Consider the following 18,520-nt stretch of genomic DNA (forward strand, 5'->3'; position numbering starts at 1 on the left):
TGATAACCTGTATGAGGTTTGTGACGTGGCACATTGGTACATGGAACATATTTACATATGGTATTATTGGTCCATATCTTTAAATATTCACAATTTGTGTCATGCCTTAAAGTATTATTAATGGATGACCAAAAACTATTGGAATGACATTATTATTGTTTGGTTGTTATTTACTTGTATTTTTTACTTCGAATTACATTTCATCTTGTTCATGACCAAATATTCTAAAACTATTTGATTGGTGAATAACTACGCGAAATTGCAAAAGTCACTGATTTTTCTAATATGATAAGAGCTATTTGTTCGTTTGCGAGGATATCTCTTCAATTTTCTTCTCATCTTGTTGTAAAGGACCTTAACTTTAATTTGTCCATTGTGAATACTTTGTAAAGACATAGTAAACACGTACTATAGTGTGTCAAGTTTGAAACATGGGCCCTGTTTGGTTTGATGTAAAATGTTTTCATGGAAAATGAATTTTCCATTTTTTCCCATTTTCCTTTGTTTGGTTTGTTAAGGAGTGGAAAACAATTTTTCAAGGGTGGAAAATTTCATCCTTAATGATGGAAAACATTTTCCTTCCAAAAACAAGGGAAGCCACATTTTCCTCTCTCCTCCTTACCTCTTTTTTTACTTCCCTCTCATTCATCCTTACATTTCCACTCTTATTTTTTATTTTTCTTGGACTAATCTTGTATGCAACCAAACAAAGGAAAACTAATTTGCAATTGTGTTTTTCCTTGAAAATATGTTTCCAATGAAAACTAATTTTCCATTGAAAATGTTTTACATTAAACCAAACGGGGCCATGGAGTTGGAACTAATTGTGCTAAACTGCTAAAGTATGCTTAAACAAAATAATTGTGTTGATTATGAAAATTGAGTTAATTTTATACATACATGTTTCGCAAAGCTTGACAATTGTTGTAGATGCAATATAGAGTATGACTATTATTAATAATTTAATGATATTCCTTTTCTCGTATTAAACAAAAATACTCACGATATGTTTTAGAGAACATCATCGCTCGATCCGATCCGTAAAAAAGAGTGAGCAACTCGAACTCGATTCGAAATAGCCTAGAAAGTTTGCCTTGGCTTGACAAGACCGTCAGGCTCGTCACATTTTACGGATTTGGGTATGATATTTGATGTTAAGGTCTAAATGTCTAATCCAACCTTATTTTTTGATTGTATATTTGTATGGTTTGAAAGAACCTTACAATAAGTACATTAACCATAATACCCCTCACTATTGAGAAACAAAGAAACAAAAATAAGGGTAGAAATGTGTGACATTACTACATTAGTGAAGTCAAGCAAAGAAAAGAGAAAGGAAAATCTCAAAATCGGGGAGTAAGAAAGAATGGCGCAGAACACAGGAATGTTATCCAGAGATCAATTACTCTACCTTTTCGATCGATTCGATTATCTCACTTCTCTTCCTGGTAATTTAATTTATCCCCAATATTTATCTCTATTTTTTGTTTGAATTTTAATTTTCTAATTCCATGTTCAATTTGTTGATGCTCAGATGTCAAGAAACGCATAGCTGAAGCTGTTTTAGATAATCAGGTACTTTTCTCTTCTCGATTTTATGCATTAATGGTAGTATTAAAGCATAATTTGAAGGTTTTTGAATCATGGGTATCGTTGATTTTTTGCAATAATAGTAGACTACAGCAGAAATTAGAGGTTTCTGAATTTTGAATACCTTGCATTGCTCTATTAAAGAGTTTGTGGTCAAATACTTGTTTTTTCTGGGAATGTTTGGCAATGAATTTCAGGTTTAATGTCATATAACAGCCTGATTAGTGACATTGGGATGAAGTTGTTTAATTATTGGGACAAGAATATCTTATTTGTGATTGATAGTCACTATTTAAGTATTGTATGTAATTTACACATGCAAATTTAGAAGTTGCTTGAGATTTGAGATTTTCCATTGGCATGTGTTATGTTTTTGTCGAGGGTGCTAAGGTTTTTCACTGCATGATGTTCGAAATGGGACTTCTTGCCTTCTTGGCATGGCTTAGGTTTATTGTCAGAAGCAGTAGACTTTGATTTTGGGTTATCTAAGAACTCTATGAACATTGGGCCACTGCATGAAGTTTTTTTTTGTCAACAATGTAGATAAGGGTCATTTTGTTGTAGATACAGGCTTTATCAGAGCCATTCTCGATTATGCGTGACACACTGACAATATAGCCTCTTGGTGACTTTTATAACCCGTATGGTAGGTGGTAATGAAGGAAGTAGTAAGAACAGATTTAGATTTATATTGGCAAGGAAGATATCATGCCAATGTCCATGGTAGTGCAGCCCCATATTTCCATACCCTGGCATATCCCATATGTTTTTCTTCATGTGTTTTCATCTCCATTCAATATCATCTCCCAAGTGGTAATGTATGTTGTGACGAAAAAGAGATACTTCGGTATGAACTAAGATTACCATGAGTATTGAAATAGAACTTCCCTTGGAAATTTACATACAAATTTATTGTAATTATGATCACATATTACCATTAGAGTCGCAGAGGCTGCTCAAGGAATTCCTCTTCTTTTTTAGGATTCTTGCCAATTTAAACCTCGATTATAAACAAAGGAACAGTAAGCCTTTGCCAGTATGTTTTTCATCAAATAATCCTACAAAGCTTCAAAGCCTCTTATCAGCTTTCATCTACATTCATCTTCCAGCCTTTAAAGGGTCTTCACTTGGGATTTATAGCTTCAAGGTCATTTACGCCATAAGTGTAATTTATTTGAACGATTTTTTATTTTTTACTTTTTTTATGAGATTAAGTGGAAGGTATTTATAGTTTTCTAACTATCGTTGATTTGACTTTCTTATATTAGAAGAAGCTTGCATAATTGCATGGTGATGAATGATGACAGTAAATTTTGTGGTCACAAACAATTTTCATAGGGTGGATTTATAGCATCCGAATGGAGTTTACTGTGACATTTTTCAGTGTTTTGTCACCCATGGTTTATGTCAGCATTATATTGCCAAGTTGCCAACGGCCTTTTAAGACTATTAGGAAGGCTGGACTATATCTATTCGTTTTTGTAGGGTATGAATTCTTGCTTCTGTTGGCAAGTAATCGTTCCCCTTGTATCCTATAGAGATCTAAGACAATATAGTTTCAAAATTTCCACCCTGATAAAGCTTCTTGGGTGTGATTTACTGAAATTTTGGGTCTATTGTGTTGTGGCTATATTATGTTTGATGCTAATTATGACCCGAATGATCATGTGGTTCATCTGCACCTTATAGGTGGCTTGGGTGTGTTTAGGTTCTGTTAACATCATAACACGTGAATAATGAACAAGACCCCTTCAGCATAACTTGTAAGTTTATTGGGAGCATTAAAACCTTATTCCTGTCCATATAAGGGCACCTGTCCATATAAGGGCATTATCTGTCATGTACTCGTGCCAATTTTCAAAGGCTTTCACTTATTTTTAGTTGAAATTTATGGCTGAGATCTGTATCCTTCATAATAAGATCCATTAAGGTCATTTTAAAACCTCAAGTCTAGTGTCATAAGACGCCTTTTGTACCATGTGTGGGGAGCTTTAGGGACATCAGTGACTCAGTGGAGTGTTAATGTATACACCTAGTGTCATAAAAGAAAACGGCCCATTACTTGGTTCTGTAATATGGAAAGCTTTGTGCTTAAGACATAGGTTCTTCTAGATGGTGATTTGTATCCTCGAAATAGGAGGTTCATTGCTTTAACATGGCTGGAGTCTTGACATTTGCTTATGCTGTTTTCCTTCTCTGTGAATTCAATCTGATTTTTATCTTGGGCATTGCCTAAGCATTTGCTGGACTTTGAATTGATGCCCATGCTGTGCTAGTTGGTAAGTTTTACTGACAATGATAAGTTGGTTGAAAACTTTCTTTTTTTGTAATAAAAACACCTTTTCTAGATACAGATCCTGCTGTTTTCATGGCCCTTGGTAGAGTGTAACTATAATCTAATTTGAAATACTGCAGGAAGCTGTTGCTGTGACAACTGCAATCCAAGAGGAGATATTCTTAGAAATGGGTGTTGGTTAGTTTTTTGTAATCATTTACTCTGTGTTGGTTTCACCAGCCTTTTGCATTCTTTCCCACATAATTGTGATGTTAACCTATGAGGGGTGAACTAACTATGTCAATAAATTTGCACTCTTGTGCAGTTGCGCTACTGTGCTAGTTCTATACATTGACCTTGGCAGTGATCTGTTAAGAGAAAGGATCTACTACTGGGTGTTGAGAAGCCATATATGTTAAAATTAGATAATCAGAATGGTCTATTGCTATGATTTCTGTATGCTGTTTCACTTAGCCATTTTTTAAATAAGCTATTTGCTTTGAGCTTCCAGCCAAAGCAAATTTATTATTGCTAGTGTTAGGCGCTTTTTTGCATAGGATTATCTGTTAGACTGTGTTTGCATCCTGAATCAAGGCGAAGTTTTATGGGACAATTATATTTATGGACTCAGCTTAATGTACTGCTACCAAAATGGGAAAACCAATTCTGAAGAGGAAAATGAAAGCATTATTGTACTGTGGTATCCAGGTTACAAAGTCATTTAGTTACGTGCTCAATTTTTGGGTTGGTTGAAGTACCAATGTAGTTTATGATATTTTGTTTCTCCCCAAAGCTTAAAATTAATGGACTTATCACAAATTTCATTGAAGCTTTTTTTGGAAATGAACCTAATTAAGCCTCATTTCTTGCAGTTTGTGGATTAACTATAGACTTATCCATGCCCTTCAGATCAAGGTTAAGGGCTGGGTTACTCGTGAATTATCCATATCAGCTGCAAAATTGAATTTATTGTAATTGACTATGGTCATCCATCTCATAGCATAACATAGCAGATGCATTGCTCAACTATCAAATGTTTTTCCTCAAATCCTTTTTGGACTATCAAACTTCTTGATCGACCTGGTTCAGTCTGCTGGGCCACTACATGAGATTCAAACATTTTTATATGTCAGCTCACTCTCCAATATCCCCAAATTCTTTTGATTTGTCAAACTCCTTGATTGATGTGCATCTGTCTTCTAGGCTTTATTATATGAGCACTGACGACCACGATATGCAAGCAGTCATGTGTTCTTAGGAAAGTACAAGCTTATTACTTATCCCTGCCCTCTTTCTCTCAGATGTATTTTGGACTCTCGCTTGTGAATTATATATCATTTTTTGAATAAAAAGTACTTTGACATGACTTTTTGGCAATATTGCAGATCCTAGCTTTGGAATTGGCTGCCTGGGAAAAGTGAATATGGCATATGAGAATGACCGGGACTTGATGATTCGCTTCTATGGATTTGTGGCTAAGTAAGTTTTCTTTTTCTTTAAGTTGTTTTGTTCCCCTTTCTGTTCTTTGCGCAAGCTAAATTATTCTTTTTTGAAATTACTTGGAGTGAGGATCTAGGGGCTAGGGTCTTATGCTGCAGGATGAAAAGGGGAAAAACGAAAAAATCTTGCATATCTGCTGTTGTATCTTTCTCTTAGTGAAGTTTATAGCCTGTTGTGATTGTAGTAATAGCTATGATAAAATAATTTTGTGGCTATAGGCTTGCACATTTGCTTCTTTGCTAACTCATAGGAGTCTAATTGCTCTCCCCCCCCCAATTTTTTTTTTCCTTATCATTGTTCTCGTGGTGGCTGATGTATATAACAAAGTCAGGGACATTATACAATTCTCTGTTTAGCAATTTTCTATTCCTCGCCTTGCTGTTTCTTCTATGCTAGTTCTCATCCTACTGACAGTGACAGTATCTATGTACCAAGAATCTGATTTTGGAGATTTGATAAGGTGTAAATTGCAGGGAAGAGATAGCCTGTGATGAAGCTGAGCTTGGAACAGATGAATTTGCCAAAAAGATGCGTAACCAGCATGATCTACAAGCACAGGTAGAGTTCACTTAACACTTTTAATGGCTTTGAGGAATTATTGCTGAAAGGTGTCTGGTGAATTTTTCTTACAGCAACTAAAGATGTTAAAGCATATGCGTAAATTTCACACGGACGACCAGTCGGCTATTCTTGGAAAGGTTTACTTTCTCTTCACCTTGGTTGTATTGAGGCTAATCTGTTTCTGACAATAGCTGCAATCCTCTTTAAAATCATCACAGAACTTCAATTTCTTCAGTGCGAATATGCTTTTGACAAGTTTTATTGAAATATTTACTGCTGTTGTACAAATTTCTGGATCATCCCCCCTCCCAGCTAAGTACCTAACACCTAGAAGTACCAAGTCGTATAATTTAACTGACCAATGTTTGAAGTAGAGATCTTTATCAGTTCTCTTTCTCAGTGTACTTTTATTAGCTTTTCCTTTTAGAAGGTAAGCTCATAATTATAGAACGTATAGGCTTGGGCTCTTGGTGTTTCATACTCACTAGTCACTAATGCGAGTTCTGATGATTTTTGATGAGTATATTTTTATCATCTGATATCCTTATCTCCACTCATGCTGTGTATGCTAGAGCACCTCCCCCCCCCCCCCCCCCCCTCCCCCTTTCATGTCAACCGTTTTCTGAAGTGTTTTACTGTGTAATTTGTTTGCAGTTACATGACCCCCCCTCCCCATTTCATGTCAACCGTTTTCTAAAGTGTTTTACTGTGTAATTTGTTTGCAGTTACACGAGCAACTGCAAAATTCAGATTTCGATAACTGGGCATCTGTCATGCCTGTGGAACAAATTCAGGAGGTCGTTAGAAAGAGAAATGTGCCAATAGCAAGAGCAAACTAATGGTTGCTTGAGAATTTACCATATCATCAACACTCTTTTTCAGCTGAACTGGGAACTTGCACTTTGTATATTTGTATTATTAAAAAAAAAATCTTTTTTTTTTGAGGGAAATTAAAAAAAAAAAAAAAAATCTCTTTAGCTGCAAATGGACTTAATTTCAAAGTGTTAATAAGAGTTTTTTTTTCCCTTACTCCTGTCATTTATTAGCCAATTTATACTCGGATTCAATATCTCGCGTTACATGGCATCTATTCATTTTGTGATGAGAAAGGACCAATCCAATCTTCAATTAGAGTTATATTTTTATTTTTTTTTACAAAAAAGTACAGTAGTAAATTAAAAAAATATAAAATTTAAAAAACAAATAACAGAATATATTCTTTGTTTTCAATTAAAGTACAACAAAGTTGAGATGGCCGAGTTGGTCTAAGGCGCCAGATTAAGGTTCTGGTCCGAAAGGGCGTGGGTTCAAATCCCACTCTCAACAAATTTCTTTTTTTTTTTTCTTTTTCCCACACATTAACTATTCCTTATTCTATTCTTTGTCACTTTGTTCACATCTGTACATACTTGAGAGCGGCTATTTACATTTGCTTACAAACTGCTTAGCTTGTACAATTAGAGCTAATCACCACTCACGAGTTTAGTTTAAAAAGGCGATAACTTGGGACCTATAACTTAAGAGGGCCTATAATTGAAGAGGCTACAATGATTAATCAATTCGGAAGATATAATTTTTTTTCCATTGAGTTTGAATCAATTGATACATAAAAAAAAAATGTGATCAACAGAAAAATGTATTAGGCGTTAGATCCTGGTCTTTAGAAGCAGGAGGTATAACAAAATGCCAAAGCCTACCTACAGCCTTTACCAAATACTTTCTACAAAGAAACCTTTGAGCATATACTCTCTCTACTTTCCTATTAACATCATGCAATATTACATGGGTTACCCCTGGCCTCGCCCTCATCCTCGCCATCACTGCCGCCGTGTAGATTGCTGCCATCCGCCCCGGCAAGTCCGGTAGATACCCCTTTGGTCCATCTATCATTATCACATCCCACTCTTTGTCATACACTTCATTTGGTAGATCACTTAGGACTAACCTGGTCATGCATCCATAATAAAATCCATTAGAACTAACTCTTGATGTTGAGGTGGGTCCATACACTAATAAAAAAATTGAACACTTTTTAATACGGAGTACTCTGTATTAATTAAAGAATATAATATTAATTAAATAAGAGCCACAACTGCGCTCAACCAACTCTAAGTTTTACTCTTGATTTGATCTACGTTGTAATACATCTACATTCATTAAATTGGAAAATACATCATCAAATTAAACTTTTCCGATAATTTAAACCATTTTCAAATATCAATCAAAATCCATATACATCTATTATGACATTGCATTATTAACATGCATTAATTAATGAAGATTAAGGATTAATAAGATTGACAAACCTGCATTTGGTGTTACCTTGAAGATGCAACTTAGGGGGTAAACAATTGGGCTCAGCCTTATAATGGGCCAACAAATTCTTAGCATCATAAAGATGTGTCTTATAGCCCACTGGATAGACCCTAATATTTGGGGCCTTGGTTAGAACCGTCTTGATCCAATTAGGGTCCTCTTCTAGGAACATAGTGAACCCATTTGGGTTAAATGAGGCCCACATTAACGAATCATGGCCCAGCCCAAAAATCAAGAAATTGCAAGGGTAAAGAGAGAATAACACATCAAAGCTAACCCGGATCTCAGCAGTAGACTGTTGTGGTATGTCACGGGTAGTAGCATAATGTAACACGGCATGAAGTTGTATTGGTATAACATTTCTCTCAATCGCTGATGTCGTCCCACAGAACAACCCGGCCTTCGTCGTGACCACCTTGAAGTTTACGACTAAAAATGCCACGGCGATCATCACTGCCACCACTAATGGTACCGCTAGCCATGGCCTGTCTAGTGGTAATCGCCGTGGCTTCATTTTTTATTTAAAAAAAAATTAATTTGTGAGACCTATGTTGAAAGATAAATAACTTATTTACAACGAAGATGAGAAATTTTATAGTACGAAATGAAAGTGAGGTGAATAATTAGTGATTGTTGTTGTTTGTAATATTTTTGGTGTAATTCATTCATGTCTAAGGAGATGTTTTTGATTGTTAGTTAACGAGATTTACATTTGTCTAGATGTTCGGAGTTGGAAGGTGCTTGGTTAGGTAACACGTATAATAGTCATGATTAATTAATTGTTTTTATAAATGTTGTATTTTTTGTTTGGATTTAATTTAATTCATGGCTCAAATTTCATGCGCTTTTGTAGGGTAATTACTCATTTTTTTTTTAGTTCATCCTACAAATTATGAAGACACTTGATGAAATAAATATTTTTACTCTTTAATTTACTGATAAGTTGGTGAGCTTAGACGTAAAAATTTAGGTTCTCTCTTACTTCTAAACTCTCTTTATTGTTAAAAAAGAAACTCTCCTTATCCTTTTGAGCTAATTTGGAATTGGGGTTATATATGATTAGCTCTGAGTGATTAGATTCCAATATCTTCCTAATTATTGTTGCGGGGAATTAAACACGCGGTTCTTCCTACTACACTACCAAGTGCAGTCCCAATCGCCATTGCACCAACAACCAATTGATACTTAATGTTTATGACTTACGAATACAAGTAATACTCATAAACATATAGATAGATAAATGTCTAGTCTTACTCTAATGATCTAAGCTATTGATAAATGTGTGCTACTCGTAGTTGGTGTCTAGATCTTTCAACGTGCTGGAATAATGAACCTACTATGTCATACGTCAACGACAAACGTGAATAATGGTATAATTTAATTAGGAAAATATTGATTCAACGTGAATCCATACAACGCTATGAAATCTTGATATTTGTTTGCTTGTACCGACATAACAAATTAAATGACGATCTGATATTATTATGAACATGTGTTAGGAATAGAAATATATATAGGAAAATATATTATTGTGATATTCCAGATCTTATTGATATATTTTCCTATATTCCTAACAACATAACTTGTGTTAGTGTTAGGGTTTTACTCAAAATACATTGCAGTGTTGATAATTCTTTGGTGTACCACTCAACAACTTTTAATACTCTGTATTATTTAATACCAGTTCTATATGCACATAATGTATGCACTAATTTATCAATGCGAAATTTTGACTACTAATATCTCTAATAATTGATAAATAGTTGATATAAAAAAAAAAAAAAAAAAGACATTGAGACTTGAGAAGGTTTTAACAAATTCACATGACTATGTAGTCTATGTTTAATAGAAGTATTATGCATTATGCATAAATATATAATACTAACATTGCTTAAAGTGGTGTATTTGAATAGTGAAGAATTCAAGATGAAGCACTCAAGGGAGTAAGTATTTTTTTTTTTTTAAGAAATAATATTTACAATCACAACGGATGTACTCTGTATTTCGTATTAAGGTATGGCGAGTTATTATTGTATTTAAAAGTGGATCTTGGCCTAAAATATCAAAGGGGTTTAGATTTTTATCTCTTAAGTCTTAACTTAACACTTAGTCAAAGTTAATAATCATGCAGCAACATTTTATAAGTCAATCGAGTTATTTAAGTTTAATAACTAATCACTCAAAATAACTCGGCCCACTGAATAGCCCTAGTGAAAGGTGCCCCTCTAATAATTGGGATCACAATTGCAATCATGTATGGTGAGTACGTCACTAGTCATTTATTAGTCACAAATTATAAGTAGTATAAATAAAAAAAATAGATCGATAGTATTATGAGCTCCAACTCAAGGCATCGAGAGAGAGTAAGAGGAGAGGGAAAGAGATTGTTTATAGAGCAAGCAATCACCAATCACCATATATAATAACTATGGAGTCAACAAAGTTGTTAAATGATGGAGCAAAGCAAATAATGGTGCAAACCAAGGATCACAACCTGTCCAATGGCGGAGATGTTGTTATCGATCTTGACCGGTAAGCCCATATATGGTTGCTATATTACTTACGGTGTTTATTTGAAATTCATCTATATTCTATATACTACATCCGTTTCATATTATTTGTAACGATTTGACATAAAGTAGAGAGGAAAAATGTGTAATCGTTGCAAATAATATGAAGGTCGTATATTTATAGTACGTGCAATGTGCTCTTTGTAAAGAGAACGTACCCTAATCCCTAATTGAGATGTTAAGTTTCTAATTTTACTATCTACTTCGTACACTAATCAATCTTTAGTCATCATGCAAATTCATGTAATAGCCATCATAATGAACTTCTTATCTCTACGTACACTAATGGATAGATCAATCATAAAATCATTAGTCATGCAAATTCATGTAATGCAACCATAATAGTACTCCGTAATAAATCTCTTATCACTACGTACACTAATGGGTAGATCAATCATAAAATCATTAGTCATGCAAATTCATGTAACGCAACCATAATAGTACTCCGTAATAAATCTCTTATCACTACGTACATTAATCAATCAATTATTTGCCATTTAGTCATGCAAATTTATGTAACAACCATAATAATAAATTTCTAATCAGTTATAACTACGTACACTATTCAATAATTAGTAATTATGCATAACTATCAATCTCATATTTCAAGCAGCCACAACAATAAATGCATCACATGACCTCAACTGCTCATATTTGCATAATACGAAGTACTCCGTATTTCATTTTGTTGCTTAAGTGCATGATTAGTACGTATCCTTAAACTTTGAGTTGATCAAATGAGGTCGTGTAGTTTATTGTTACAATTGTAAAAGAATTTGAAAATCATTACGAAGTGTAATGAATTAAAAAATGACATCATCAGCTCCTATTCAAAATATGAGCCGATGAGGTCATGCCATTATAACAAATTACACCGTATTATCTAATGAATTATAGATACAGAGTAGTTTAATTACTATACATCTTTAAATTAAGAAAAATCAATTTTGTAGATTTATTTGTTGAAGTTGAGTTATCTAATTCAAGGTATATATGTCTCAATTGATACAGTGGTGACCCTAAGATGTTCTATACATTTTGGAAGAAAGTGGACAATGAATGCTCGGTGAATATCAAAGCATCAGAGCTAATAAGCTACTTCCCAAACCCTAAAGATGCTGACTTTTTCTGCCAGATGCCGGAGTTCCTAGACGCCGTCCATAGGGTGCATCGACTGGTCGGAAATGCAGTGACCGAGGGCCGGTATATCATCGGAGGAACAGGATCATCTCAACTGTTCGTCGCTGCGCTTCGTGCCTTGGCTTGTACTGCCAAGGAGACTACTAGTAACAAGAAGCACATACCCGTTGTTTGTGCTGAGCCCTATTACTCGGTAAATTTTTTTATTGTACATTTTTGTTTTATAAAACTTGAATCAACATGCATGCTAGATTGCTAGCATTGTTTTATTTTAATTTGTCCTTTTCTTGTACAATAATTAAAGTTACTGTATATTATTAAGGCGAGCAATTATAGGGATAATTTGTCAATTACTACCGCAAGTTAATACCACTTTGTAAATTACTACCGCAAATTAAAAAAGTTGTGAATTATTACCGCAAAAATTTTTAAGATGTTGCGATTACTACCAAACCCCCATTAAACCCAACTATGACGTCATTATATCCCTTTAACCCGTGTTTGACCATGGTTAAGGGCTTTAACCACCCCCTAAAAAAAAAGAAAATGGATTAGGGATATAATGACGTCATGGTTAAGGGCTTTAACAATGAGTTAAAGTGATATAATGACGTCATAGTTGGGTTTAATGGAGGTTTGGTAGTAATCGCAACATCTTAAATTTTTTTGCAGTAGTAATTCACAACTTTTTTAATTTGCGGTAGTAATTTACAAAGTAGTATTAACTTGCGTAGTAATTGACAAATTTTCCCAATTATAATGAAATAAATGATACATTAAAGTTACCTCAAAAATAGTAACAAGCCATCCTCGTCTAGCTAATTAGACGGCTACATAATGTTATGATGAGCCAGTGCCGGCTATGTTTAACCGCGAGCAATAAGCAGATCCAAATATATTAACTAACTAATTAGCCAGCTCTATGGAAATTCTATGATACACACGGGTGTAGGAGCCATTGATTTGTCGTTAGCTCTTTTACCCATGCATACATTTAATTAATTTGCAAACAACATTACCCAATGACCAAATCATAATTAGTAAATATGACCTATCTCATTTTGTTGGACAGTTTTACAAAGATGTGATAGAGCATGAGAGATCAGAACTCTATCAATGGAAAGGAGATGCTAATACTTTCCAATCTGAATCTGGTCCATACATTGAAATTGTGACATCTCCAAATAACCCTGATGGTACAACTCGAAAGCCGGTACTTAAGGGGGAAGAAGGGATGGTGATACATGACCTTGCTTACTACTGGCCACACTATACACCCATAACATCTCCAGCTGACTATGATGTTATGCTCTTTACATTGTCTAAGGCAACCGGTCATGCTGGATCGCGAGTAGGGTAAGTCATTTCATTCCTAATAAGCGTACTTCCGGATCCCAGGATCATTGAACGTAAGTACCGCTCTAAAGGATTAAAGGATCCCGGATTATTGTGGAACGGAGGAGTAAGGCTATGTTTAATAGATTAAACTGTTGTTAAAAGTTTAATATATGAATAGTTAAAAAAGTTAAGTTTGTCAACTATTATAGGACGGATGGAGTATTTATTAGTAATTATACTTCCATTGCCCTCAAAAAAAAAAAAAAAGTAATCATACTTCCATTTCAATAAAAATAAGTTTAGCTAATTAGTGAAAGTAAGTTTTAATCCGTCTAAATCAGTAATTTTAAAGAGCTAATTATTTAGGGTGTTATTATTTTGTTAAAAGGTGGGCCATTGTAAAGGACAAAGAGATTGCCAAAAAGATACACAAACACTTATTTTTGATGAGCATTGGAAGTTGCCAAGAAGGGTTTATTCGAGCTACAAAAATCATCCATTTTGTGGCGGATAGTTATGAGCATGATGTAGATTATATGCTTGTGAAGCCTCCAAAGGTGCCTGTACTATTTGAAGCCGAGGGGCTCTTCGATTACGGCCACCGTATCTTGGCGTTACGTTGGAAGAGGCTTAGAGCTATTGCCCAACGCAGTGAAGTAGTTAGCCTTCCAGACTTTTCTCCGGAATTTTGTAACTTTAAGGGAAAGCTCACTTATCCTACTCCAGGTATCTAAATTAATTAATTCAATTATATTATTGTCTCGCAAGAATATTAAATTACACTTTAATTGAAATTACCTTATAGATAGATTAGGTTTTTGGTTCAAATCACGCATAATTTAAATTTGTACATTCTAAAGTTGTAATTTCTAAGAATATTAAATTGTTGATACGCCCCCACAATTACACTTGTATTGGTTGAGGAGGTGTATCAATGCTTTTTTACTCTGATTTACCTAGGACATTTTTTTTTATGTTGATTTATATACCGATCATAAATTTACAAGCCGATCCAATTTATGGTAGCATTTGCGTGGTTGGAGTGTAAAACGGGTGAAGATGCTGAACAACTTACGATGAAGATGAAGATCCAAGCAAGAAATGGCTCTAAGTTCGGCGTTAGCGTATCTAGAAGATACGTAAGAGTAAGTATGGTGGGAGATGATCACAGCTTCAACCTCTTCATTGAAAGACTCTCATCTCTAAGTATTATGTAATTGTTGATTTATAATTTTCCCAATAATGGAAATTGGAGTAGTAAGCTATTTATTTAATTTATTTGCCAATATAAGATGATTTATTATTTCCCAATAATGGAGATTATTGATGTAATAATGTTTTATTCGAGATTGAACAACTCCATTCACGTGGATTTAGAAAGAGATTCATGTGATAGATTTCATTTGTATTTATTTTTGCTTTATATCGTGTAATAAACTTCTCAATGAAATTAATTTGTCTGATTTCTTAATTTTCAATTATATTATAACTTTATAAGTACAAAACACGTATATATCTTTTTTTTTTTTTTTTTTTTTTTTTTTTTTTTTTTTTGACAAACAAAACATTTATTCATTGTTCTACATACCTCGTCAAAAAATAAAAATAAAATGTTTAATTCATTTGACTTCTGCACAATTTTAATGCAATCTTAATAAAAAGCAAACTATCATCGGCGAAAAAAAGTTGGCTAATAGGCTCCACCTTCCTTCCTATTAGATGTTTGATTAAATGAGCTTATTAATATTAGCTTTTTAGTTACTCGTATTATACTAGTACATACACTAAAACAGTTAATAATTAACAGTTGTTTACTAAATACTTTTATACAACCAATTATTCAAATCAACTAATATAACAAGCTAGTTAATATAACCAATTATATCAATCGGCTATCAACTAATTGCCTATCAAGGCTACAATCACCTAGACTATAAAGTTTTTTTTTTTTAAAACACCATGTATTTTCAGTGAAATATCCAATTTACAGTGACATAATAATGGAACAATTTAGGACCCAAAGTGGTTAAATTTTGGTGACCATTATATTTTGGCGCAGTGAAGCTAATGGTCACGTTACTATTATATAGAAGGAGATCTAGAAATGTCAGTTGGTGGTGCCTGCATGAAAGATGGATACTAATCAATAAATCAAGTAATCATACTATCTGCAATGTTGTAGACTCTTTATTTGGAGAATTTTTGTATGCTCTTGTGTATTCTACTTCATTGGTAGTGTCGAAAGTGTGATTGTGTATACTTATGAGATGTGTATGTGTAGAATGTTGTAGGGAATTGTTGTACGTGAGTGTAGAACTCTTCATATTGAGGCTAGAATGTCCTAGAATTATGAAGGTTTTAGGCTTAGGAGAAAGTGGCATATATATATATATATATATATATATATATATATATATATATATATATATATATATATATATATATATATATATATTTTGACAGTAAGCTAATTAAGGTTCGATTCTACATAAACAAATGCAATCAATTTTTATCAATCACTCACATGTGCTTTCAATCAACTTTCTTCCCAAAGCAAACAATTAGAGAGAGAGGAAAAGCCTTTGTGCTATACACAAGTTGTCCTTGGCTAAATGGGGTGCAATGGTAGCATTGACGTGGTTAGTTGTTGAGTGGAGCTGGATATACTATTGTAAATTTGTAACTAGCTAAACTAGTCAATATGTGAAAGTGTATGGTACTAGCTTAGCTAAATCCAACCTACAAATGTTCATTCCTATAAGTTTAATTCATTTGATTTCTGCGCAATTTTAATGCAATCTTTGACTATTATATCTTTGGTATAAATGTACAAGTATGAAAAATAACTGTTATATTCTTACCTAAGATACATAATTTTAAATAACTGTAATTTTGGGCTAAAGTATTGATTTGGAGTAACTTGCATAGTTCTTAATGTACTTAGTTTAATTTGCAAGTTCGCTTAATCCTAAGTTTAAGTTCAAATATATACTTAATAATAATACTTAATTTTGGACTAGCTAAAGCATTAATTTGATTAATTTGTCACTCATCTATTACTAAAGTTTGATGTGCAGTTCAGGTCTTATAGCGCTAGCCGTAGAAATCCATATACTATATTGTATTAATTTGATTTGATTAATTTGTCACTCATCTAATCCGTACTTATATTATTACATCATGGGAATGTACCACGTTATTATTGGCTTATTGCTACTAAATTTGTGTAGATATTTCCGTCACCGGAGTTAGGATTAGGTGGTATTTTTTTTATGAGGTGGTAAAGTTAATCTTTTTGTTTTTGGAGATGGTAAATTCAATAAAGTCGTTATTTGAAGGTGGTAAAAATCAAATTTTCCTTATTTATTTCCCAAGAATGGAGATTATTGGACGGTGGATTATACCCTTCAATTTTGTAATTTTTTGACCTTGTTTCGACCGAAAATAAAAATTGCCGAGATGTTTACCATGTTCCCTAATACCCTCCGGGAGTCCAATTGGGTCGGTGGAACCGCCCAATATGCCCTTAAACGATCATTTTACCCGTTCACAACTTGTAGTGATTTCGTAAACTCAAGTCTACCACGGACGTTTATGACAACATATAATGATCAAATATGGTTTCAAAGAACATTATATATCCCCGAGATGTATCCTTTATGATCTTAAGGCTTTTCGTCACCGGGCTCCGAAACCTCAAAATTTCCTCAAAAACGTGGATTATAACCTTCAATTTTGTAATTTTTTTTACTCTTACCAGAAATAAAAAATGCCGAGATTTTTACCATGGTCCCTATCTAATACCTTCCGGGAGTCCAATTGGTTTGGTGGAACCATCCAATATGCCCTTAAACAGTCATTTTACCCGTTCACTACTTGTAGTGATTTAGTAAACTCAAGCCTACCACGGACGTTTATGACATCATATAATGATCATATATGGTTTCAAACGGTATTATATGACCCCGAGATGTATCCCTTGGGGTCTCAAGGCTTTTCGCCACCGGGCCCTGATACCTCAAAATTACCTCAAAAACGTGGATTATAGTCTTCAATTTTGTAATTTTTTTGACCTTTTTTCTCCCAAAAATAAAATTTCCGAGATGTAAATGTGGTCCTTAATACCCTCTGGGGGTCCAATTGGGTCAATGGAACCCCCCAATATGCCCTTAAACGATCATTTTACCTGTTCACAACTTGTAGTGATTTCGTAAACTCAAGCCTACCACCGACATTTATGACAACATATAATGATCATATATGGTTTCAAACGACATTATATGACCCCGAGATGTATCCCTTAGGGTCTCAAGGCCTTTCGCCACCAGGCCCTGAAACCTCAAAAATTCCTCAAAAAGCTTGGATTGTAGCCTTTCAATTTTGTAATTTTTTGACCTTTTTTCACCCAGAAATAAAAATTGCCGAGATTTTTACCATGGTCCCTAATACCCTTTGGGAGTCTAATTGGGTCGGTGGAAACGCCCAATATGCCCTTAAATGGTCATTTTACCTATTCACAACTTGTAGTGATTTCGTAAACTCAAGCCTACCACGGACTTTGATGACAACATATAGTGATCATATATGGTTTCAGACGGCATTATATGACCCCGAGATGTATCCCTTAGGGTCTTAAGGCTTTTCTTCACCGGGCCCTGAAACCTCAAAATTTCCTCAAAAAGCGTGGATAATTGGAGTAATAATGTTTTGATTCGAGATTGAACAGCACCATTCACGTGGATATATATATAGAGAAATTCATGTAATAATCCTTAGTTGGAGTATTTTTGCAATCGAGTGACAATAGTTGTAGCAACTAGCAAGTGTGTGTGTTAATCATATCGTATAATAAACTACTCAATGTAATTATTTTGTGTGATTCCTTAATTTTCAAGCAAATTATAAGTACAAAACATGTATCTATTGTTACTACATACTATACCCATTCCTAAACGTTAAATTCAATTGACTTTTGCCCTATTTTCAGTGCATATCTATCTTTGACCATAATTTCTTTCGTTTATTTAAGTGCAACACTTTAATTAACCTTTTGCGTAGTTCATTTAGTTCTTTTGACTTTAATGTCATTCACTTACATAGTGTATTTTTGGATTAGTTATACAATGTACATTTTCATTATATCAATATTTTATAATTAATCAACACTAATTGACAACTAAAATTTTTAATTATACGAAATTGCGTATTATCAATATTTTTAACTATTTTT

General features: G+C 33.8%; 2 protein-coding genes, 1 non-coding gene and 1 pseudogene across 3 annotated transcripts; 3 read left to right on the forward strand and 1 right to left on the reverse strand.

Moving 5' to 3' along the window:
* The first annotated feature begins 1,292 nt into the window (after positions 1–1,292).
* Positions 1,293–6,995, forward strand: LOC145561592 (uncharacterized). The gene is made up of 7 exons (XM_081621861.1): positions 1,293–1,448; positions 1,535–1,575; positions 4,006–4,063; positions 5,251–5,344; positions 5,839–5,923; positions 5,998–6,063; positions 6,652–6,995. The coding sequence occupies exons 1-7, from the start codon at positions 1,367–1,369 to the stop codon at positions 6,763–6,765; spliced, it is 540 nt and encodes a 179-aa protein (XP_081477987.1). The 5' UTR covers positions 1,293–1,366; the 3' UTR covers positions 6,766–6,995.
* Positions 6,996–7,171: 176 nt separating this feature from the next.
* On the forward strand, positions 7,172–7,252 carry TRNAL-AAG (transfer RNA leucine (anticodon AAG)). The gene has a single exon. It is a non-coding gene; the product is annotated as a tRNA-Leu (tRNA).
* A 36-nt stretch (positions 7,253–7,288) lies between these two features.
* LOC145638439 (arabinogalactan O-methyltransferase 1 pseudogene) lies at positions 7,289–8,756 on the reverse strand (annotated as a pseudogene).
* Positions 8,757–10,648: 1,892 nt separating this feature from the next.
* On the forward strand, positions 10,649–14,520 carry LOC145625185 (tryptophan aminotransferase-related protein 1-like). The gene is made up of 5 exons (XM_081678263.1): positions 10,649–10,774; positions 11,824–12,145; positions 13,025–13,308; positions 13,679–14,016; positions 14,317–14,520. Exons 1-5 carry the CDS (start codon positions 10,671–10,673, stop codon positions 14,505–14,507), a joined length of 1,239 nt encoding a protein of 412 aa, XP_081534389.1. The 5' UTR covers positions 10,649–10,670; the 3' UTR covers positions 14,508–14,520.
* The last annotated feature ends 4,000 nt before the right edge of the window (positions 14,521–18,520 follow it).

This window comes from Chenopodium album, chromosome 1 (assembly GCF_948465745.1).
Source record: "Chenopodium album chromosome 1, dcCheAlbu1.1, whole genome shotgun sequence".
NCBI lineage: Eukaryota > Viridiplantae > Streptophyta > Magnoliopsida > Caryophyllales > Amaranthaceae > Chenopodium > Chenopodium album.

What these genes read in the sequence shown, in the direction of transcription:
- LOC145561592 (XM_081621861.1), top strand. Translation starts at nt 1,367, where the DNA reads ATGGCGCAGAACACAGGAATGTTATCCAGAGATCAATTACTCTACCTT. An exon ending in ATTCTTAGAAATGGGTGTTG is followed by an intron (nt 4,064 to 5,250) that starts GTTAGTTTTTTG and finishes GCAATATTGCAG; the next exon opens with ATCCTAGCTTTGGAATTGGC. An exon ending in TTCTATGGATTTGTGGCTAA is followed by an intron (nt 5,345 to 5,838) that starts GTAAGTTTTCTT and finishes TGTAAATTGCAG; the next exon opens with GGAAGAGATAGCCTGTGATG.
- LOC145625185 (XM_081678263.1), top strand. Translation starts at nt 10,671, where the DNA reads ATGGAGTCAACAAAGTTGTTAAATGATGGAGCAAAGCAAATAATGGTG. An exon ending in CATGCTGGATCGCGAGTAGG is followed by an intron (nt 13,309 to 13,678) that starts GTAAGTCATTTC and finishes TTTTGTTAAAAG; the next exon opens with GTGGGCCATTGTAAAGGACA. An exon ending in GCTCACTTATCCTACTCCAG is followed by an intron (nt 14,017 to 14,316) that starts GTATCTAAATTA and finishes AATTTATGGTAG; the next exon opens with CATTTGCGTGGTTGGAGTGT.